This window comes from Chiloscyllium punctatum, chromosome 5 (assembly GCF_047496795.1).
Source record: "Chiloscyllium punctatum isolate Juve2018m chromosome 5, sChiPun1.3, whole genome shotgun sequence".
In the NCBI taxonomy this organism is placed as follows: domain Eukaryota; kingdom Metazoa; phylum Chordata; class Chondrichthyes; order Orectolobiformes; family Hemiscylliidae; genus Chiloscyllium; species Chiloscyllium punctatum.
Genome location: NC_092743.1, coordinates 133,384,419 through 133,408,632, shown reverse-complemented (window position 1 = coordinate 133,408,632; position 24,214 = coordinate 133,384,419). Strand labels below are relative to the sequence as shown.

The 24,214-nt window shown below is 40.2% G+C and overlaps 1 protein-coding gene across 1 annotated transcript in view; it reads right to left on the bottom strand.

Moving 5' to 3' along the window:
• Positions 1–24,214, bottom strand: part of LOC140477451 (junctophilin-1-like) — a 116,531-nt gene that overhangs the window by 76,125 nt on the left and 16,192 nt on the right. The window contains exon 2 of the mRNA XM_072571383.1: positions 19,723–20,482. Within this exon, the coding sequence (XP_072427484.1) occupies positions 19,723–20,482 (760 nt within the window). The remainder of the gene's footprint in view (positions 1–19,722; positions 20,483–24,214) is intronic.

Below are 24,214 nucleotides of genomic sequence, written 5' to 3'. Positions count from 1 at the left end.
TACTTAAAATGCAGAGGACAGAAACAAAGGTGTCCTTAAAACACAGTTTTAATGAAGACTCTCCTGTTGTTCCTGCAGCCTTGATAAAGTCGCCTCACATCCTTCTGTTTTTAGAATTCTAATTTGTCCCTTTAATTCTGGCTTTGCAATGTCAGTAGGTCTGCAATCTGTTTAAACTACTTTTGCAGCCCTTGATGTTTCCTTGCTGCAGGTCTATCTTATGATGCCCACCTGCCCTAGCAACACAGTTCAGTTGAGCTGCAACTACTGAACGTTTTACTTTCACAGTCTGAAGTACTGCACGGTTTTTAAAAAGGTTTTCCTTACTCTAGTATGTTTTTTTTTAAAAACTTTATTCACAAAATCTCTGCTGTTTGTAACTCTCTGGATTTGTCAGACAGATCACCTCCAGCCTATATCTGCTTCAGAGTCAATCTAACTCTTCTGTTGCAGTGTCTCTTGCAATAGATTTGTTTTGTGTTGAATCTCTCCAAGGCTGGGAGGTGTTCTGCTATCAGGTTTTTAAATGCTCTGTATTCCCCTGTTGCTTGCTGCAGGAACAGGTAAGTTAAAGCAATGTTTGAAAATACTAAAAAATCTCTAGGCTTCCTCTCGTGCCAGCACAGCGGACATGTGGGTAGACCAAGTCTGCAATGCACCCAGAGGCAAGTTCGCTGCCACTATCTTCCATACATACAGACCTAGAGTTCTGAGGAAGGGTCACCAGACCTGGAATGTTAACTCAGATTCCTCTTCACAGATGCTGCCAGACCTGATGAGCTTTTTCAGCAATTCCTGTTTTTGTTTCTGTCCTAAAAGGCACAACTAGGCTAGTGTGGAAAATGAAAACCACACACTGGTCTAACTTGATGGGATTCTTGATCTAGAAGCAGCTTATTGTGCTTTAGCAATGAGTTCAAGTTACTTTGATATATCAGACATGTTTACAGAAACAAATATTAGGTCTTACTCCTAAAATCTTATAGTCTTCTGGATAGAACAGTGTTTGACATTAGCACACAGTCATTGGTGCCTATCACAATCTTCAGCATTGACTATATTTGATCTATATACAAGACCGTTCAGATCCAATACATATGGTTGATAAATGTTATCATTTACAGGTGTACACTAACTTGCAAAATAAATCCAAATGCTAAGATAGCAAGTTTTGAAGCTTTCAAATGTTTAAATTCTTCATCCCATCAAAGTTTAACTTTAATTTCAGATGTTTTACAAAATATAATTTCAAGGGAAGATGATTTTATAAGCTGATCAAATTCATACATTTATCATTTGTGTACAAAACACATATGAATAACTTCGATTCATTTGTGTCATATAGGAATGAACGATGCCACTGAATTTACTGGTGACATTTATTATTGCTTATTCTTGCAAACACAAAACATGCAGAAGTTCAGCTTTGAATTCTGACAGAACACCCACTGATCAATGAACCTGACAGGTGTTTGGAAAGGAATTTAAGATCATAGTATCTATTTCACCCAATAGGCAGTGAGAAAATGAGCGAGTTTTTATACTGAACCTAATCACTAACATTACTCATCTATGTATGAACAGAATGTTGAAATAAAATTTGAGTATTTCATAATGAAATACGTGCTGCACTCCAACAGTCGTGCATCGAGTTTGAGAGTGGCACCAATTGAAACAAATAAATTCAAAACGTTATTCTTTCAATTGCAGATTTGAACTTTCACCAACTAAGGAGTGACCCCAAAAATGAGATCTGTAGAATGCATTATACAATAAAGCAAGTCAAAACAGACAGTGCCTTTTAAGAGCAACAGGGAACTATAAATCTTCACCATTTTGGACACTAGGCATGAAAAACTAAGCTATTGTACAGTAAATTTGAGGCACATGTTATGGAGAATGTGCACTCAAGATGGATTTGGCTTGAACAGTCAAATGTAAAATGCACTGTAGCAGTTGAATTTTCATTGAATCAGCAGTCTAGTTGGTGATAAACATAATCTGTATAAAACTCCAGCAGTTGACAGCGCGGTAGTGATGGGCTTCTATATCAGCTGTTAGTAGACTATATTCCTGTCAACTGCTGATAAGCCAACTCGTGCATTGCCTTATTTAGTAAGAGCTGTCTGCTGACACACCAGCGCAACATGTGTATTCTGTTCACCTAAGAGTTTTCATTCTTGCTAAGCCAACTATTTTTAATGAAATGCTACAAATAATCTAGATTTTATGGCACTGAAGACCTGGCTCTTAGTCATATCTAAACACGTGAATGTTAAACTCATTTACTGCAAATTAAACATTCCCTTCCGTGTTGTGTGTGTGTGTGTGTGTGTGTGTGTGTGTGTGTGTGTGTGTGTGTGTGTGTGTGTGTGTGTGTGTACACACTCTGTGTAATACTTTACATGGGAAAGCTATTTCTTTATGAACTAGACGGACCAGTTGGATCTTCTAATAAGAACCAGGCTAAAGAAAGCACATTTGCCTTAGCCCGATGGATACACCCACTGAATATTAATCCTTTAGCACTGAATGCCATTTGCCACTTTGAAAGCATGTGTGCAGTGGCTGGCAGAAGATCTGTGATATCTCTTTTTAACATTACATATTTCAGCTGTCATGTGCTCACCAAGGCAAGAGATTACAATGCTGAAGAATGGAGTAATTTTTTTCTTTCTATCCTCATCCTGCCAACTGCATTTGCAAAAATAAAGCTTTTGTTGTCTCCAATTTTTAGAGAAAAAAATTAGGCAGTTACAGGGCCAGATCTTTCTCTGTGTTCAGAGACACATGTCAGTGAGTGAACAGTCACATTTAGTTTTCTTTTGAAGGGAATTGGATTTTCCCCCAGGCTCCCGACTTTGTGCCATTCTCCTCTGGCTGTTCTGTCCATCTTTAGCGTGCAAAGCGACACTGTCCCTTCTGATGACAGCTCCCCATTTCCAACAGGGACAAATAGACCTCCTGCAGCAAACCATTTATATCTGGTGGAGCAAAACGTTTTGTAAGCACATTTTAAAAAGAAATGACAGTTTTCAGAGATTGTCATGACAATGGCAAACTGGCTGAGGAGTTTGGAACATTCTGAAAGTTAAGCACAAAACATTTTCATACCTGCAAATGGCACTATTAGGTTCTGTACTGGATTCAGTGTGTTTTTATGCAATGGTTCATTCTAGTGATCATTTCCAAGACAGGTTTACTCTTACACTGACCAGACTTAAAGTCATACAGTCATAGAGATATACAGCACGGAAATAGACCCTTCAGTCCAACTCGTCCGTGCCGACCTGATATCCCAACCCAATCTAGTCCCACCTGCCAGCACCCGGCCCATATCCCTCCAAACCTTCCTATTCATATACCCATCCAAATGCCTTTTAAATGTTGCAATTGTACTAGCTTCCCACCACTTCCTCTGGCAGCTCATTCCATACATGTACCACCCTCTGCGTCTCTTATGTCTTTCCCCTCTCACGCCAAACCTATACCCTCGAGTTCTGGACTCCCCCGGTCCAGGGGAAAAAACCTTGTCTATTTATCCTATCCATGCCCCTCATGATTTTATAAACTTTTACAAGGTCACCCCTCAGCCTCCGACGCTCCAGCTTGTGCATTTGTTCGTGCCTTACTGCTACTTTCCAATGAAAGGAGGACTATAATGCAGTGAAAAATGTAACAAAGCCCTGCCAGTGCCTGTTGTCAGATTTACATGTGGTTTTTAAAGGGCTCTTAAAAAGATTGGATTTGACATGTGGGGGGGGGGGGGCAAACTAAAAAGTCTAACCCTCCACTTCCCCACACTGAGCGAAAAGCACTCTGCTTTGAAAGTGAAATCAGCATCTGCTCTTTCCTTCCCAGAGAGCCCTGTAGTAACAATTTCAAAAGAATTACTTTTATGCTTGTACTTTCCATCATGGCAGCTTTATGTTGGACCTAGAAGCTGCACTGTACTTGAATCAGATCACTGGCTATCAGTGGTCCACGGGTTTAATTTGCAACTAGGCAAGGTGTGTTGGTTCCACAAAATACGTAGAAGGAGTAAGACTTACCTGTTTATTGAAATCTCCAGTGGCCCCTTTGGAATTGTCACCAGCTTTGCTTGGAGTAGCGGCACAAGCATGGCCGCAGTCATTTGCAGATTGAAAGACCTAATGTACATTTCAGAGATGCTGCTGATGGAGAAACATGATCAACATGGCAGGTGGAGTATTTCCACAACAGAAAGACGGCACAAACACCGCCAATAAGATTCAACTCTTAGGTGCCATTTCATGAAAGGAAAATGAGTGCAGCATGATCTAATTTCCTGACCTTGAGCTTTTATGGGGTGATAATACCTTGATACTTTCAGCTGTTTCAAACCAACTCCTGATTAGCTTAGAGATGGGGGAACGTTCAGCAGATCAACAGTTATGGTGTATCCATTTGAATATGCAGAAGGTGGCAATCTGGCAAGGACAGAGGCAGAAATATCCCAGATGACTGAAGACCAAAGTGCAAAGACTTATTCAATATTGAATTGAAAATGTGCACAATACATACAAATTCACAGCAAAAAAATCCTTGAAAACTTCTGTTTGCATTACAGGTGCCAGTGGCAAACCTCATTATTGCTGAACCCCAATCTCCCATCAGAAAGTGAAAGAGCAAAGAAGGTTACCTCAGAGTACAACAGGATCTTGGTCACATGAAGGTCAGTGGGCTGAGGAGTGGTAGATGGAGTTTAATTTAGATAAATGGGAGATGCTGCATTTTGGAAGGCAAATCAGAGCAGGATTTATACACTTAATGGCAAAGTCCTGAGGAGTATTGCTGAACAAAGAGACCTTGGAGTGCAGGTTCACAGCTCCTTGCAATTAGAGTCAGAGGTAGATAGGATAGTGAAGGCAGCATTTGGTATGCTTTCCTTTATTGGTCACAGCATTGAGTATAGGATATAGGAGGTCATGTTGTGGCTGTACAGAACATTGATTAGACCATTTTTGGAATATGGCATGCAATTCTGGCTTCCTTCCTATTGGAGGGATGTTGTGAAACTTGAAAGGGTTCAGAAAAGAGTTACACGGATGTTGCTAGGGTTAAACTACAGGAAGAGACTGAATAGGCTGGGGCTGTTTTCCCTGGAGCGTTGGAGGCTGAGGGGTGACTTTAATGAGGTTTATAAAATCATGAGGGATATGGATAAGGTAAACTGAAAGGTCTTTTCCCTGGGGTTGAGGAGTCCAGAACTAGAGGGCATAGGTTAGGATGAGAAGGGAAAAGATTTTAAAAGGGATCTACGGGACAACTTATTCATGCACAAAGTGGCGTGCGTGTGGAATGGGTTGCCAGAGGAAGTGGTGGAGGCTGGTACAATTACATCATTTAAAAGGCATCAGATGGGTATATGAATAGGATGAGAACATGGGCGCAGACTGAGGTCCCAGGGCACCAGTGGTACTGGTGACTGGAATGTCAAGAAGCTTGCTGTGGCTTGGACAATGCTGAGCTTCTGCAACAGTGTTGGAGTTACTCTTAATTGCCTAGGGAGCATATTACATCACACTCCTAACTCGTGCCTTGCAGATTGGAATTAGAATAAGAATTCCGACAGCGTGGAAACAGGCCCTTAGGCCCAACAAGTCCACCCCGACCCTCTGAACAGTAACCCACCGAGACCCATTCCCCTATCCTATTATAGACACCCCTGACTAATGCACCTAGCCTAAATATTCCTGAACACTATAAGCAATTTTTAGTACAGCCAATTCACCTAACCTGCACACCTTTGGATTGTGGGAGGAAACCGGTGCACCCAGAGGAAACGCATGGGGGGGGGAAAAGAGTGTGCAAACTCCACACAGACAGTCGCCAGAGGCTGGAATTGAACCCTGGTCCTTGGCGCTGTGAGGCAGCAATGCTAACCACTGAGCCACCGTGCCGCCAAGAACAGGCTGGAGCTATAGAAAGTAGATAGTAGAAAGGTTTTAGGGTGTCACATTAGAATTCCCAGCTCCAGCCTGCTCTTGTAACCACATCATTTATATGGCTTGACCAGTTCAGTTTCTGATCAATGGTAACCCACAGGATATTGGAAGTTGGAGTTTCAGTGATGTTAAAGCCATTGATTGTCATGGGGAGACACAGTCAAGATTTTCTTTCAGGAGATGGTCATTACATGGCATGGGAGTGACATGAATGTCACTTGCCACATACCAGCCCAAGCCTTGCCACTGCCCGAGACACTGCTGCTTTTAGGATGGACTCCTTTATGACCCAAGGGATTGTGAATGCGTTGAACATTAGCACCTTTCGAAGCAGGGAAGACCATTAATGAAGCAGTCAAAGATGTTTGTGCGTAGGACACTAGCTGGAAGAATTGGGGGCCCTTGTGGATGCAGTAGTGTAGTATCCCAGCCTGAGCCAGGAGGATCACATCCATGTCCCACCTGTTGCAAAGACATGTCATAACATTAGAAAATATGTCGATAGAAAATATTTACCCTGAAGAATTCTGGCAGTCATGTTCTCATATTGAGGCGAGATTGTCCTCCTAAAACACCATTTCCCTTCATGTTAAATTTGATTAGAAGAGTCATTGCCTGGTGAGGCTCTTCTGTTTACCAGATTATACGGAGTTTGTTATGCTGGTGTCGCAAGAAGGCTTTGCTGCCCTACATTCAGTTAGATGTCAAATGATCACAAGGAGAATGCAAAACAATGTTCAAAATGTGGCTAGCAAGACCTAAAGAGGTCTTAAACTTTGTGGGTGGTACTCTTCCCAAAACATACTCCAACAGCGATTGCAACTTAAAGCAAAAGGATGCCACACTTGTAAAAACTATTCATTTTCAGCACCAGAGAGGCTGTTTCACTGCGCTGAAGATTTAAAATTTTGTGTTCACCCGAATAGACAAATGACGATTTCTTCTGTCATATTATAGGTACCAAGTGGACAGAGTCAGCAACTTTACATATTCCATGCACATAATGGCAAGTTCTGGGTGAGATATCAGTACATCACAGCTCCTGAAGGATCAGGGTGAAGCATACACTAACTGAGTGTTAATATTCTCACTACTGTTTTCTACTGCTAATACAGGTCTTAAAAAAAGGAATTCCCTTAGAGATGCTGTCAATCCCCGATAACATATTTCAACACTTATGGACAGAGTTTCTGCCTAACCTCTAGACCACATGGAATAATGCAAGCTGTCACTTCCAGAAGGCACCTCATCTATGTCAGCACAGAAAGTGTAGATCCAATCCTTTAAAACAATGCTAATGAGATGGAAAATCAGTGTTTACGAACAGAGGGCAGGAAGGCAGTGCAATCAAATGAATCATTCATTTCTAGCACTGCAAAGGCAACGAAATACATGCTGCAAAAACAGAAAGTGGAACATACTGCTTAGGTGGGGAACTCCACTTGATTTTAGTTGCAGATACACAGCATACCTAGTGAAATAACTACACAGAAGGCCAGTATCCTATCACCAAGTCACCCTTTATTTAATTCATGCACAGTACACTGGCTGTCGCTAGCGAGCTAGCCAGCCAGCCAGCTCAGAGTCAGTCATCTCAACTGAGGAGTTTATCACAATCAGCTTGGGCTTTCCTGGTTGGCCCTGATTAATCCAATCAATGAGATCTACCTGGTTCCAATCACTACACCTAGATATAGGTAAATTCAAATCACTGCTAGAAAATTAAGCCTTGATTTCCAATATGAATTTAAGAATTCTATTTGCTAATGTGACTGTGGAAGTCAATTGATAAAATTACCATCTTGTCTTGACCAGTTGCTCCTACAGTCTTAATAAAAACAATCGCTAGGTATTTAATTCAAGCTCAAATATTTCAGTGACATGCCTGCTTTTTGTGATCGACTTTCCATTTTTTTTGGAAGAGGAGGCTGCTCCCTCTTTGTTCATGGCACGTGGGTGTTGCCACCAAGACCAGCATTTACTGTCCATCCGGAATGGCCTGTTGGAATCCACTCAGTGCAGGTACACTTACAGTTCTTTTGGAAAGGGAGTTCCAGGATTCTGATCCAGCGACAGTTAAAGGAATGCTGACATAATTCTGGGCTGAGATGGCAATGAAACCGAACTTGCAGATGTAGGTGTTCATGTAAGTCTGCTACCCTTGTTTCAGCCTTTACAATTATATAACAATAAAATAAAATGAAGTGCACTGACAGTGATTGTAATAAAAAAGGTAGACAGTTCCACTCCAGCCAATATAATCATTGGTCTATTTAAATTACCCCAGATCAGACAGATTAGCTTTGAAAGGACCAGACGTAATTATTGAATAAACTGGCCATTAGGAACTAACCATTAGAACATTAAGGAGCAAGAATTAATTACAAAGGTACCAATTAATCAGAGTACTTAGTAAGGGATTCCTCAGGTCTCAAATACTTCTGTTCATAAGAGTCATAGCCAATATTATCTGACAATCTTGCATGAAGTGATAACTGTTTGAGGCTTTCAACCTTAAAATTGTTAGAACAAGATATTAATGGAAACATTTCTACAAATGAAACTTATAATGCACCAGGCTTTACTTGAAATCCCAGAAGTCTATTTTTAATAGTTTACTCAACAGATTAAAAGCAATAAAACAGCTAAACTTTCGATTTTGGGTAGTATTGATACTTGCATTCAATTACCTGCAAACACTTGTCCAACCAAAGGAAAAGGAACTTGTTATCAGTTACTAACTTGGAGACCATTATTTAAAAGGAGTAGCAGCGGGTTGATGTGTTTACAAACCGTACACCGTGCGGTTTCTCATTCTTATTACGCAAAGTTATTTAATACACACAATACCCCGATCCTAGTTTGGTTTTTAATATTGATTCATCACAGTCCAACCTATAATATTGTGAACAGGCAAATACCAAAAGCAATTATAGTGAAGCCCCTTTTGCCTCCCAGACGTCATAATATTAATTTGTGACAGAAACTTTAAAGACACTTGTTAAAAAAGTTTTCCCCTGAACATGGAGAATAATTGTGAAACATTGAAAATTCCATTTAGTCTTGGGTAAGTTTGATTTTATGAATGGACTATAACCTGGAGTTGTGAGACTTTTAACTGTTCCTGGAAACTTTTTCCACCGTGTGTGTGTAGAAGTGCTTCCTAAACATCCTCTCCTGAAAGGTCTGATCCTAATTCTCAGACTATGCCCCTAGTTTTAGAATGCCCAACCACTGGAAATAGTTTATCTTTATCTACCCTGTCTTTCCTGTTACTATCTTAAGGACTTCAATCAGAGCACCGTCTAACCTAAATTGTAAATTTAATGCAACTAATCAAATGGCCAGCATCTCTCGATGCCAAGGTTCAATCCACCGAGCCAAGGTTCAATCCAATCAGCACTCAACAATAACAACACACATCAACATGGATTTACAAAAACCTTTTTGGTTAAGACACCACATAATGGAGTCATGGCTATTATCACGGCATGTGGAGTCAAGGATCAAGCAGTAAAATGAAGAACAAGTTAGTTAAAAAATAAATAAAGTAATCTGGTTTATAATAGTCATTCAGGCTAGCAGAATTAGATGGGGGGGGGGGGGGGGGGAGGGGGGGAAGCTCAGTGCTGGGATGATTGCTGTGCACCATTTACGTAAATGTTTTAGATTTGGCAATTGGAAGTACAAGATAAAAAACATACAGATGACACCAAATTGGGAGGTTCCCTGAAAACTGAGCAAAATTGACAAAGTCGAAAACGATACCAGCACCATGGTGGAACACAACCACCTGCAAATTCCCTCCAACTCACGCACCATCGGCTTGGAAATATATCGCCAATCCTTCACTAGTGCTGGGTCAAAATCCTGAATCCCTCCCTAAGGGTATTGTGGGTCATCTCACAGCAGATGGACTGGAGCAGCTCAAGAAGGCAGCTCAACAGCATCTTCTCAAGAGCAGCTCGGGATAAGCAATAAATGCTGACCAGTTAGCATCACCCACAACCTTTAAGTGAATATTAAAAAAAAGGATACTGGCAAGCTTGCAGAATGGACATGTCAATGACCAATGATTTTCAGTACAGAAATCTGAGATGGTATATTTCAATTCTTTTATTCTTTTAAGAAAGAATTGGATAGAGCTCTTAAAGATAGTGGAGTCAAGGGGTATGGAGATAAGGCTGGAACAGGATACTAATTAGGAATGATCAGCCATGATCATATTGAATGGCGGTGCAGGCTCGAAGGGCAGAATGGCCTACTCCTGCATCTATTGTCTATTGTCTATTGTCTAATAGCAAGATTATGGAGGTCATAATCGAAAACAAGAATTTATATGGGGTTGAACCACACATAATGGCATGTGAAGAAGCAACTCCTCAAACAGGAATGCAGGCTGACAATGCAACGAAACAAGCAAACAAAGCACAGAACAAAATTCAAAAGCATTTCAAAAGTTGTGTCACATTTCTATCACATGTTTGGTTATGATTCTGTTTTCAAGTTTCCAGCTTAGAAAGTGGATATTGAAGCACTACCGAACCAAGTACGTACAATTGTCAAGGAACTTTTGCATTAAAAAAAAAGACAAAATTGAGCTGCTGGAAATTTGTATGCCTATGAAAGGGTTCAACAGGATACATGAGATGGGATGTTTCCACTAATGAGAAAATTCCAAAACTAGAGGGATGCAAGTCCAAGATAGTCACTAATAAATACAAAAAATATTCTGGGAAAACTCAGTTTATAGTGTGGTGTGAACTTATTACCACATGGAGGTGTCATGATAAGATAATTAAGAAAAAAAAAGGAATCTGTAGAGTATTTTGTTGTGGTGAAAAGAAGTAAAGAGTAGGAGGTGGTTCCTGAGGATCACTAGGCTCCAACATTGACCAAATGTCCTGCTTCAGTGCTTTCCATGTAATTCCGTGCAATGTTCATTTTTAACATGGGCCAGTGGCAAATCTCTCCAAACCGAGAAGCACTGCATTCACCAAAGTAAACACAAACTGTGCCATCATGAGAATCCAAATTCAGGCTTCCATTCCTGAAAGCTTGTTTGGCAAAATCAATTACCGAATATCAAAAACGTAAGGTGTGTTATTCTAAGCCTGCACCGTCAAGCTCTATTCCCAAAACAGAACCTTGTTTTTAAGTGGCTGCCGAGATAATTGATGCACTGATTATTCAATAATCTCTGGATGCCAGGAAGGCCCAAGTGGATTTGCAAATAGCGAATCTAACACTTATTCAAGAAATGAGAGTGAGACAGAAAGCAGAAAACTATAAGACAATCAGCCCAACAACTCTAGAAACCAATACTTTCCTCGCTACCATCAATTCTGAGGAAGGGTCACTGGACCTGAAACATTTACTCTGATTTCTCTCCACAGATGCTGCCAGACCTGCTGAGTTTTTCTAGCAATTTCTGTTTTTGTCTCTGATTTACAGCATCCGCAGTTCTTTTGGGTTTTTATTGAATGTTGAAAAATTGGTATTCCTCAGTGGTTTGATATTTTTTCCAATTTAATAATTTTTTTTTGATTCACTTCTCTCCTGGTTTGTTTGTGAGCATGCCAATATTGCAAAGCATGCCACCCTCGACCCCATTTCCAAGAATATGCAAAAAACCTTCCTTATGGTTTAATTGCAAAACAGTGTCATTTTAGTCAATATAAAGTCAGAGTCCACAAACAGTGCTGGAACAGAAATATTATTTAAAAGGGGAAAAAAAATCAAATCATAATCTGCTCATGGACAAATTGTGCAAATGAGGAAAATCTCAATCCATCCATAATCGGAGATATGGAGGGATTTGTACAGAGGTGTCCTGCTACATGAAACACAAAAATTTAGCACACAGGCAAAACTTAGGAAGATAAATGGGAAAATTAGCATTTATTGCAATGGGAATGGAGTATAAAAGTAGGGAAGCTTTTGCTGCAGCTGTATAAGACTTTACTGAGAGTTGCATCTGGAGTTCTGGTACAGTCTTGGTCTCTTTGTTTGTAAAAGACACAAAGTCATGTTAAAAACACTTCAGAGAGAGTTCACCAGAATCATTCCTGAGCAGAAGGGTCATCTTATCAATCTATGTTAGCAGGTTGGGTTTAAATCCATTGGAGTGGAGAGGAATAACAGGTGATTTTATTAAAATATGTAAAATCCTGAGGGAATATGATCTGAATGGATATTAGAATGGTTCATCTGATGGGAAAGACTAAAACTGAGGGACTCAGTTTAAGAATAAGTAGTCTCCCTTTCAAGATGGGGGTCAGGATAATTTTGTCCCTGACAAGAGTCATTAGTAAATAGAGTTCTCTTCCCTAGAAAGTATTGGAGGCTGCCTCAATGAACTTATTCAGACAGGTAGACGTTTTTGATACAGAAGGGTGTCAAGGGTTACAAGGGACAGACAGAAAAAAGTGGAGTTGAGACCAAACCACACACTGATCAGCTCTAACTTTACTGAATGGCAAGCAGGCTTGAAGGGCCAAATGGCCTACTCCTGCTCCCATGTCACAATGCTGAATTGATACAGACAAACCACCGTTTGAAACTAGAGAACGAATGTCTATGCGTTCATTACGGTCTTGCTGATGCTTACAATTCTGCTGAAATATCACTGTCTTATTTTTGTTTCAAACACAATGTGATATTTAGAAAAAGGGACCTTTAAATTTATCGGTGATAGTGCTGCAGATCTGTTTGAGCGGTTTCTATGTGTCACCTTAATGGCATCTCTAGAGAAGCACCCTTGGCACTTTGTGCAGGATCCCTCAATCTAGTGTTCTGAATATTTGCCTGGAGTACACAATAGCAATGGTAGCAGGAAGAATGTCTCAAAGAGAAACAAATACAGATAACAGGAAGAATTTCATTCAAATTAGATAACACCTCTTGCTTCGTAGTTTATGGTGACAGATTTAATCAGCTTTTAGATCATAGTTCAAGGTAAATCAAATATTTGACCCCTTTAGTATCACAGAGTGTACAATAAAATCTATAGCTCATATATATTTTCTGAAATAAACAAGACAAACTGTTTAACAAAGATTTTTCAACAAAACAATTTCAAGCTACAAGAATCTGACAATAATAGATTGACAGACTTCCATTAATATGGCACTCTCCATGACCACAGAACCAAGTAGCCCGATGACTAAATACTGATGAAACCGAAGTTTGGTAACATCAGCACTTTGCAGCCAATGCGGTAGTTTTATTACCGTTGGAAAAGAGGAAACTCATCGTCCAATTTGCAAGCTCACACAAATATCAATAAGAAAGTGGTCAGACAATCTGTTTCTGTGATGTTGATCGAGGGATAAATGTTGGATATGGAAATTTCCTGGGTAAAAACGATGACTGCAGATGCTGAAAACCAAATACTGGATTAGTGGTGCTGGAAGAGCACAGCAGTTCAGGCAGCATCCAACGAGCAGCGAAATCGACGTTTCGGGCAAAAGCCCTTCATCAGGAATAAAGGCAGTGAGCCTGAAGCATGGAGAGATAAGCTAGAGGAGGGTGGGGGTGGGGAGAGAGTAGCATAGAGTACAATGGGTGAGTGGGGGAGGAGATGAAGGTGATAGGTCAAGGAGGAGAGGGTGGAGTGGATAGGTGGAAAAGAAGATAGGCAGGTCGGACAAGTCAAGGAGACAGTAACTGAGCTGGAAGTTTGAAACTAGGATGAGGTGGGGGAAGGGGAAATGAGGAAGCTGTTGAAGTCCACATTGATGCCCTGGGGTCGAAGTGTTCCGAGGCGGAAGATGAGGCGTTCTTCCTCCAGGCGTCTGGTGGTGAGGGAGCGGCGGTGAAGGAGGCCCAGGACCTCCATGTCCTCGGCAGAGTGGGAGGGGGAGTTGAAATGTTGGGCCACGGGGCGGTTTGGTTGATTGGTGCGGGTGTCTCGGAGATGTTCCCTAAAGCGCTCTGCTAGGAGGCGCCCAGTCTCCCCAATGTAGAGGAGACCACATCGGGAGCAACGGATACAATAAATGATATTGGTGGATGTGCAGGTGAAACTTTGATGGATGTGGAAGGCTCCTTTAGGGCCTTGGATAGAGGTGAGGGAGGAGGTGTGGGCACAGGTTTTACAGTTCCTGCGGTGGCAGGGGAAAGTGCCAGAATGGGAGGGTGGGTCGTAGGGGGGTGTGGACCTGACCAGGTAGTCACGGAGGGAACGGTCTTTGCGGAAGGCGGAAAGGGGTGGGGAGGGAAATATATCCCTGGTGGTGGGGTCTTTTTGGAGGTGGCGGAAATGTCGGTGGATGATTTGGTTGATGCGAAGGTTTGTAGGGTGGAAGGTGAGCATCAGGGGCGTTCTGTCCTTGTTACGGTTTGAGGGGTGGGGTCTGAGGGCAGAGGTGCGGGATGTGGACGAGATGCGTTGGAGGGCATCTTTAACCACGTGGGAAGGGAAATTGCGGTCTCTAAAGAAGGAGGCCATCTGGTGTGTCCTATGGTGGAACTGGTCCTCCTGGGAGCAGATATGGCGGAGGCGGAGAAATTGGGAATATGGGATGGCATTTTTGCAAGAGATAGGGTGGGAAGAGGTGTAATCCAGGTAGCTATGGGAGTCGGTGGGTTTGTAAAAAATGTCAGTGTCAAGTCGGTCGTCACTAGTGGAGATGGAGAGGTCCAGGAAGGGGAGCGAGGTGTCAGAGATAGTCCAGGTAAATTTAAGGTCAGGGTGGAATGTGTTGGTGAAGTTGATGAATTGCTCAACCTCCTCGTGGGAGCACGAGGTGGCGCCAATGCAGTCATCAATGTAGCGGAGGAAGAGGTGGGGAGTGGTGCCGGTGTAATTACGGAAGATCAACTGTTCTACATAGCCAACAAAGAGACAGGCATAGCTGGGGCCCATACGTGTGCCCTTCCTGGACCTCTCCATCTCCATTAGTAACGACCGACTTGACACTGACATTTTTTACAAACCCACCGACTCCCATTGATCTGGATTTTTTTTTTCTGCCTGTCATTTTTGGGGGAGATGTTAGCCTATTCGCATTAAGCAGGTTAATGACTGTTCTGAAATAACGGAAGGAATTTTAGTCAAACACCACATGCTGTTAACCAACAATAAAACTCAAGACTCAGTGGCTATAAACATACTTGTGGAGGTGCTGGTGTCAGACTGGAGTGGACAAGGTCAGAAGTCACACAACATCAGGTTAGAGTCCAACAGGTTTATTTGAAATCACAAGATTCTGGTGCTTGGACTCCACCTGACGAAGGAGTAGCACTTGAGATTTCAAATAAACCTGTTGGACTATAACCTGGTGTGGTGTGACTTCTAACCATAAATATGATTGTTATTGTGCCAAAATAGTTTAAGGACAGATGGTCTCTGGTGACCCATCCCAGCGGTTGGGCACATAGTATTTGAAATTTTAGCATCACAAATTGACTGTTTCAGATCAAATGGTAGGTTAAAATCTGAAAGCTGACCCACTGAATCAAATCAAAATATGCTCACATCAGTGTATAACAAAGCATAGCCTGGCACATCCTGAAAGAGGGAAAAGAAATTGGATATTACGGGAATAAGATTTTAACCTCACGACGAAATCCCTTGTATAAAATTTAAGCAGAGCATTGCTACGGGTTGACTTACAAACTTTTATGTTGGGGCAAAGGTTTCAAGAAGGAACTTTCTCAAGTGCATTAACTGGTATCAACAAAATATATTTAATAAAAACTATTCAGATTATAAAAAGCAGAGTACATGAGTTCTGTAACTGTCCACTGTTAGGAATGCAGTGCAATCAACACGATAAATTCCTTAGAAAAAGCAAGACTTTTATGTTTAGCTGGGATTTATGCCATGAAATTTCAGGGAATCGCCATTGAAGAAAGCTTGGTCATTGTGGAACACAATTATTACCATGCACCAGAAACTTTCAAAAGAACACTCAATGTGTACAGCAGAAAATGCTAGGAGCATTTCTGTACTAAATGATAATGATTCAGCAGAAGTATCAATCAGACAGATGACATTAATAAAAGCAGACAGAAATATTGCTTTGCAAGTGTTCCCTAAACCAAATAATTGACTTTCCGACTGTGGGTAGAAATCTGACCATACAATATTTATAATTACCACTTGTCCCTGGTGGAATTTTACACAAAATTATTAATGTTCCCAAGTGTGACTAGCATGACCGCACTAGTGACCAAAGTCTGATACAAAAACACAGACACAATATCAATTAGATTATCCGCAAACAATAATTGAGTTTCATTCCTCATGGTCATTTAATAATGGGTAGGTCCCGGGCCAAATTTCAAATGGTGTAGCGATCTCAAATTGATAACCTCACAAATACAATTATACTATACACTTATTATACTCCAGGCCAAAACCAATACATCATTCTCTGAATTAAACATTACATGCTTCACTACTAACAGCATTCCTTTTGTTATTTAATTTATGGAGTCCAAAAATGTCTCAAAACTTCAATACCATTTTCTTCAATACAGAAGTGTGCACTAGTATTGTCAATGATCCTCCCTAGGTATGTTAGACAGTGTTACATTATCATTTGGGAATTTGGATGTTAAAATAAAAGTAAAATACATTTTGGTTTTAGTTCTGTGCAAGTGACTTCTGCTCCGTTCCAAATGAGTTTCTGACTTCTCACAATGAACTAAAGACAATTTCCAATAGACTGTGTAATTTCAGTTAATTACTTCAATCCAATGCCTAGTGCTGAGTGTTTACAGTTCTGAGATTGGGAAGGGGTGGGGACAAGAAGGGAATCTTGTGGTGCAGTGGCAGTGTCCCTACCTCTGGAGCAGAAGGTCCGGATTCAAGTCTCATCTGCCCTGAAGGAAAGTCACAGCATGCCCACAGGTGGATTAAATAGCTGCAATGTTGAGTCTTACATATAATCAACACATTCAGAGATGTTATTACATGCCTCTGGTCCAGATGGGGACTTGTTTCTGGACCTCCTGACTCAGAGCTAGGGATACTACCACCACACCACAAGTTGAATTTTATGACCAACACAGAGACAGGTGATTGGAGGCCAGAATCAAGTTTTAGTCCTAAACAATGGTTTCAAATCAGAAGGGCAGGTTGACTTGAAGGAATCTCCAGGTTGAGAGAACTTTACAGAGTCCTGAAAACTGAATGGAAATGCACACTATTAAGATTGGAAGGAATTCTCCAGGTCAGCAAACTGGAAGAAGTCAGTTGGGTAAATAATCTTAAAGTTAATATCACATCATTCTTCACTGGTATTAAGTTTCCATTAAGGACACCACTGGGAAACGAGTTGAATCAATTTCTTTTATTTAAAGAATACTGGTAGCCTCAAGTGAAAATGCTCAGTGACTGACCAACATGGTAATGAGATAGGTTTTATAGTTTCCAATCAAGTGAGGGGCATGGTTAGGGGGGAATACTCAAGGTCCTTTCTCTAGGGTATGGGAGTCCAAAACCAGAGGGCATAGGTTTAAGGTGAGAGAGAAAGATTTTAAAAGGACCCAAGGGGCAACTTTTTCACGCAGAGGGTGATGTGTGGATGGACTGAGCAGCCAGACGAAGTGCTGGCAGCTGGTACAATTCCAACATTTAAAAGGCTTCTGGATGGGTACATGAAAATAAAGGGTTTAGAGGCAACTGGGCCAAATGCTAGCAAATGGATCTCAACTAATTTAGGATACCTGGTTGGTATGGACATGCTGGTCCAAAGGGTCTGTTTCTGTGCTGTACTCCTCTATGACTCGAAACTAATTTCACTCAGAAATCAGTCATACAGATTCAGATCAGCTTAGATCATAACAAGACTTATTTCAGACTTAACAGAGGGGAAATAACACTCATTGAAGCACACATTTAAACGTTGATTTTCACTAGTAAGAAGAATTAGTAAAGAGAGGGAACAAAGTGGAGTTTGTACTGAAACAATAAAAGCAAATAAAAATAGTTCTGGTTAACAGATTGGCTTCTGCTTCTGTAAATGAATGACTAACAATAACAATATAACAAAAAGAATTGTACGAGTGGCACATGCAACGTCAATGAATGCAGTATAGGAGGCAGAGAGTAGAATAGACATTCACTTCACTAGATGAGATCACATAACCCAGATGAGATCAGAAAATCATATTTCATTTACAGTGAGATTTATTAGTGCTGTCATGGTGAAAGGTAAATCAATCACTTTGGTTCATTAATGTCTCTGACTGAATAAAAATCGAATCGCAGAAAATGTTACAACACAAAAACAGGCCATTTAGCCTGCTGAGTTCAAGCCAGCTTACTGAACAACATATACAATCATACACTGAAAACAACAAATGCTGAAGATCACAGTGGAAGTGAAACTTTGGTGAAGAGTCATCTAGACTTGAAACATTAACTTGCTCTCTCTTCACTGATGCTGTCTGACCCGCTGTGATCTCTAGCATTTTCAGTAGCGATTCCAGCATCTGCAGCAATTTGATAATGGGAGGCCGGTGTGAGGGGAACACATCATCCTTTTTGATTTTTCTATTAAAATCCGGAAGTCAAAATAAATGGTAATGCCTCTTGAGCCTTTTCCCATTAGATTAGATCATTGATCTGGACCTGAACAGCATCTGTCTTGCTTTCATAAACCTTAATGCCCTTAACAAACAGAAGTTTCAATTCTGACATGTTCAGCTCACAGTGTCTTTTGAAGACTTAGGAGTTCCAGATTTCCAGTACCATTGCTGAGAGGAAGCCTCAAATGACCAACTCCAATTTGATGCTTAAGCCACCTTGTCTAAAGGGGCATGCCTTGACTAAAGGAAATAGCATTGTCCTTTCTAACTGATCAAGTCCTTTCATCAGCTTAAAATAAGTTGACTTGGTGATCTCAATCTTCAATAACCACTTTAAATTATTGAATATATATCTTGTCCAAATAATACATCTCCCCATTTTCATATGAGCAACGTCTGTAAATATTATTGGGGGTGCAGAAGGAACTACTAGGGAAGAGCTACTGTTATAACTACAATCATTTCACTACAAGCAAGAAAGCAAGGTTAAATTTCACAACATATTTTATGAAATTCTTTAAAATTGTTCAATATTATTATTGGAACAGTGTTGCAATTTTCAACTTACATAAATAAATGTTATGAGCAGCATTCTACACATTTCTCCACTTTGCTTGTAATAGGTTCATCATTTACCAATACCTAGGTTGGAAAGTCACCATTTTAAGGACTATTGTACCATAAATGAATTTTGACCAAGAAGGGAAACCAACAACGGAAGGTGTCCATTACTGTGCTCAAAAGGTCCATTGGGCAAAACAACTCGAAAGCTAACCTTTAAGAGTCTACAGCAACTCCTGAATGCAGTCTGAAGACTGCAAAGGAAGATCAGTTCTTGATGGATTAATTCCAGCAGAAGACTAATGCAAGTTTAGAAACCAGATTTAATGTTTTTTTAAAAAAAGCTGCATCATTTTTGGCTGGGTGGTAGGCGAGCTGGGATATAATTATTGAGTAATCATTTTTTAGGAGCTGGGGAAAAAGTACAACAGAAAATAAAGAATGCATGTTTCCTAAATCTGCATTGGTTCATTAAGTTGTAATAATACAAGGCTGTTCAAATAATTATAGGTTTGAGCAATGTCATTTACTATTTCCATCTTCAAAAAGTCAGGAACGTTACGTACAATTCATATTCAAATTAATCATGTTCAGAACAATTGTAGATGTTAGGAGGAGTGTTGGTAACCCACACAACATAATTACTCACCTTGAAGCTGCTATATCCACTTTCGTCCTGGCAATTGCTGCTGCTCGATGTGCTCCTTCTGTCGCTCTCCCCACCTTTTCTTGAATTTTGCTGGTTCTGATGGGTATAAGGTGCTTTTTCTTTCCTCGGATCAAAATGTTATTTTTATATTTTCCTTCTTCCTTTGTGCCATCTGGAAAGGTCGTACATCCATAACCATTCCTTTGATTATTCAACCACTCCCCCTCATATTTCATACCATTTGAGCGCTCACTTACACCAAACCCACTGCGTTTATCATTTTTCCATTCCCCCATGTAGGATTCCGTTGTGGTAGCATCGACATGGTCTTCCACTGGCAAATATTCAGAATCGCCTTCCCCAAAACTGATTGTCGAATTGGCGTCACTATTTGCTGAACTTATTCTACTCATCGATGCCTCACTCCGGGCAGAGCTACGCTTGCTAGCCAGAGATGACTTAGACTCGGATCTCTTGAGCTTCAGATTTCCCAGAAGTGATCCCCTTCGGAAAAAGCCTTTTTTCTTTCCTGTCATTAACTCTGTGTCACTGTGAAACGTGAGGACGAAACCTCCTCTTGTACCAGCTGGACTATCTGCAGATATGTCATGTAGAATGGTGCCATTGCTCTGTTCACTTCGGAGCGATGCTAGGGAAGTGCGGAGAGGTGAGCGGATGACTGTGGCCATACCAAATGGTACACTCTGGCGTACACCATATCCATGACGCATTCCTCCAGCCCACTGTCCCTGGTACGTTCCTTCAGAACATGGATTGAAAATGAATTACAATGTGTATTAACTTAAACTCAAGCTTTATGTACCTAACAAATATACTTAACAGACATTTTGGCCTACTTTTGACATTTGTTACTGCCCCTTCAGAAATAGTATGCTCATATTTGCAGTTTTCAACAAGTTGAGAGTAAATCAGTCTAGAATTTGAAACGAGCAATGAAATATCAACTTTTAGTGCTTTGTTTCATGGAATGATTTTGCACAGCTACATGAACAATTAATGTTCTCAACCTGAATACATTTTGCTTGTAAAGCCAATTATTTATAAACTAAAACAACGCAGTCTTTGAACATTCAATCTCAAAGATAGGATTAAATATTCAGTATAGACCAAATTATAACTTCTTATTCATGTAACAATAATTGTACATGAAAGATGACCAAGATTAATGGCAAACAAGTGTAATTAAATGTCACGATCTTGCTTTTGTATAACATCACTCAGAATTACTTATTCAGTACAGATACTAACAGAATAGTTTTACATGACAATACAAAAAAACTCAATATAACATGCAGGCGGAGATAAGGAATTATATTAAACTAGGAATGAACATTGTGATATAGGTTGGTGATTTTGAGTGATGCTCTTGCTCAGTACTGCAGGATTACTTGCAGTCAATCTGCTAAATCTACAGCTCAACTCGAGTTGTCAATTTCTGTCTTTTGGAAACAGAAGCCTTGATCACATTTGTAGCAGTGTGCCAACCATAAAGTGATGTCTGTCTCAGTAGCAGGAATCAGATTGTTGCTTTGAGTGGACAAAGGATGCAAAAAGACATTATGCAATTGCCGACTGGAGAGAGAAACTAAAGAGTCAGTAGAAATGCTCAGTTGGAGTTCTATGTTCCTGGCAACCCCAACTGTGCAGACTTTGTGCAGCTAGGCTATCATTTTTAGCTTCTTCTTGTAATGAGCTGTTCCAGTGGCTCAGGCTTATCACTACCTTACAACATTTGAGCACATATTAAAAGGTAAAAGTTCAGAATTAAAATAGCCTAGACTGTGCCTTTGGTTTTCACGGATAATATGTAAAGATTTGTGAAATTTTGAAGATTCAGAAATCAAACTTCATTTGAAGCCATGACTATGTATATACTGATCCTCAAATACAATTAACTAAGACACTGGAATTGAATAGAACTGGAAAAAGGAAGAAAATATAACATTATGGGATATAACCCCCACCTTTTGAAAGCAAAATTAGCTTTTTCACTTCTGAATTTTTTTAGAATTTCTATGAATGGGCATTCACCTTAGTAAAAATATTTAGTGATTTTTCTTTTTCTCAAAGCATTAGAACAATATAGTTAGTAATTTCAAATTAGAATACAGAGAGAGACAGCTGCCAGTCACTAATTCACACAGTGAGCTGATGTTTTGCAGCAAGACCATTCATTTCATCACAAACATTCAATATAAAGCAATACTTTGGCTAGAACAGAATGGAAGCGAGACAATATCCAGTAAAATGTATTGATGAATGTTTGGTGACTAAATATTATCTGTATAGCTGTCACTTAACTGAGAAATAACTCTGCTGAGCTTACATTTTCACCAAAACAACATTTTTGGAAACATATCAAAGTTGTCACCTCTGTACTTTTTTTTCTGAAAAGGTATCATACATCAAAACTGTCATCCAGTGAGAATGAGGAGTTGCCAAGCAGTTCAGTATCTTTGGACACTCCCATTCTTGTTTTCATCAGACTGTAAATTGATCCGTAACATTGGATCAGTCACAAATAACAATAACAAGGATTTACTGCAGTAAGCTGGACAGGTTTTAGTTCGTCACTTTATTCATACACTTGGCTAGCTTTGTTACTCAATTTAAAAAAAACACATCTTGCAAAAAAATGTATTTCTGGATACACCACCTTCAGCAACTTTTTAAAAAGGGTGCTAGACTAATCCTTTAAGTTCTATACTAAAATTACAATTAATATTGTTTAGTATTATTTCATTCTGTAGAATGCTCTGCAGCCCCACCATGCTCTGCAATTCTAATATACAACATTCAGATCTAAAGAACACCACAGTGGAAGCCAATAACAACTCCCCACATTGAAAGGGAAGCATCTATTTTCAGCTTTACCTCATAAGCATCGTTGGCAATCCTTTCACAGCCGTTGATTTCCACACAGTTTCTCGAACATTCAGTAATGGTTTAAAAAAAAACTTCCTCCAACTAATCCGAAGCCATTGCTTACAATCCCACCACCAACTGGGTCTCTCCCCCAGACCAATGAGCAAGACTGAACCAGATGATGATGCATCTTTCTGGGTCGAGACAATGTTCCATCTCCCTACCTGTGTCAGCTTACGTTCTGCTGAAACCCTCTTCAATTCCTTTTCTATCAGCTAGATTAATTACTCCTAGTTCTGCTGATTCCCCTTCAACTTTTCACTCTCAATAAACTTGAACTCATCCAAAGCTCTGCTGCCTGCATCCTTATTTGCACAAAGTCACATTTAATCATTCCTCCGTTCGGCCGGTCCACATTGGTTTCAGGTTTAGCAACACTGATTAAAAGATACTCATCTTCAATTTGAAATCCCTTCCATAGCTTTTCTCCCTTCTTTCTGGGAGCCCTACAACTCTCTTACAGCCATGATAGAATAACAGAGCAGACTCAATGGGCTAAATGGTCTAATTCTGCACCACTGAGATTGGTGACCATTTCTCGGATTGCAGACAATCCTCAGAGACAAACAGCGTAGTGGGGAGATGGACAACATTGGGCCAGGATGAAAATAACTTGTGGGGGATTCAGGGAGAAGATCAACAATCCATCAGTCCCATTCAGTCGCCGTATTCAATTGTGCATTCTGATAACTTTAAAACCCCACACAAGACTGTCTGGTTTCTTCTTGAAATCAATCTGTTGCTTTTGTACCAACCATGCCAGTACGCTCTCCATAAACTAACTATCCTTTTAAAAAACAAACCATTTTCTGTTTATCTTTTTTTTTGTTTGCATTTCAGGCATGTGACCCCCCTCATACTTCAGTTCAGCACACAATCTTGCTGGGATTGAACTTTGTTTTAACTGACAATAGCACAAACCTATAATTGTTTTGTTCTGTGATAGAGACAGTGAAGGTGAAGGGTCAGCAGCCTGAAGTATTAACTGTTTCCATCCCCAAAGATGCTGGAAAATTCTGCTGAGTATTTCTATCACATTCTGTTTTTATAATTGGTGATTGCATACTGGTAGAAAAGCCTTAAGCTGTTCTTCCTGTAATTGGGTTGATCACATTGCATGCATAACTGTGTAACAGGTGGAGTGACTGCATAGTCGTCTCACATTTGTGACATAGTTAATGGGGTGTAGAGTCATAGAAAATCAATGAAAAATTGACATCAAGTTACTCTCGTATACACTAGACAGTTAGTTGCAAAGTTGCATTGTCAAAGGTCTGATAGCTGGAATCTATCCATCAATGTCCTGTCAGCTGAAGATTGCCATCCAACATTTAGTGGATGGAAGAGAAAGCAATTAACATTGTGGATGAGACAAAGTACAACTTTAGTATTCACATGAATTTGAAAGAAACAAAAATAAGTTTGATTATCCTGTGGTAGCATTCTCCTTGCTGAGTCAGTTTAAGTATGGCGCGATTGTGGGTTCAAGTGCCACTCAAGGCTTGAGCACAATCTGGTTCCAACAATCTGGATAATACCGAGGAGA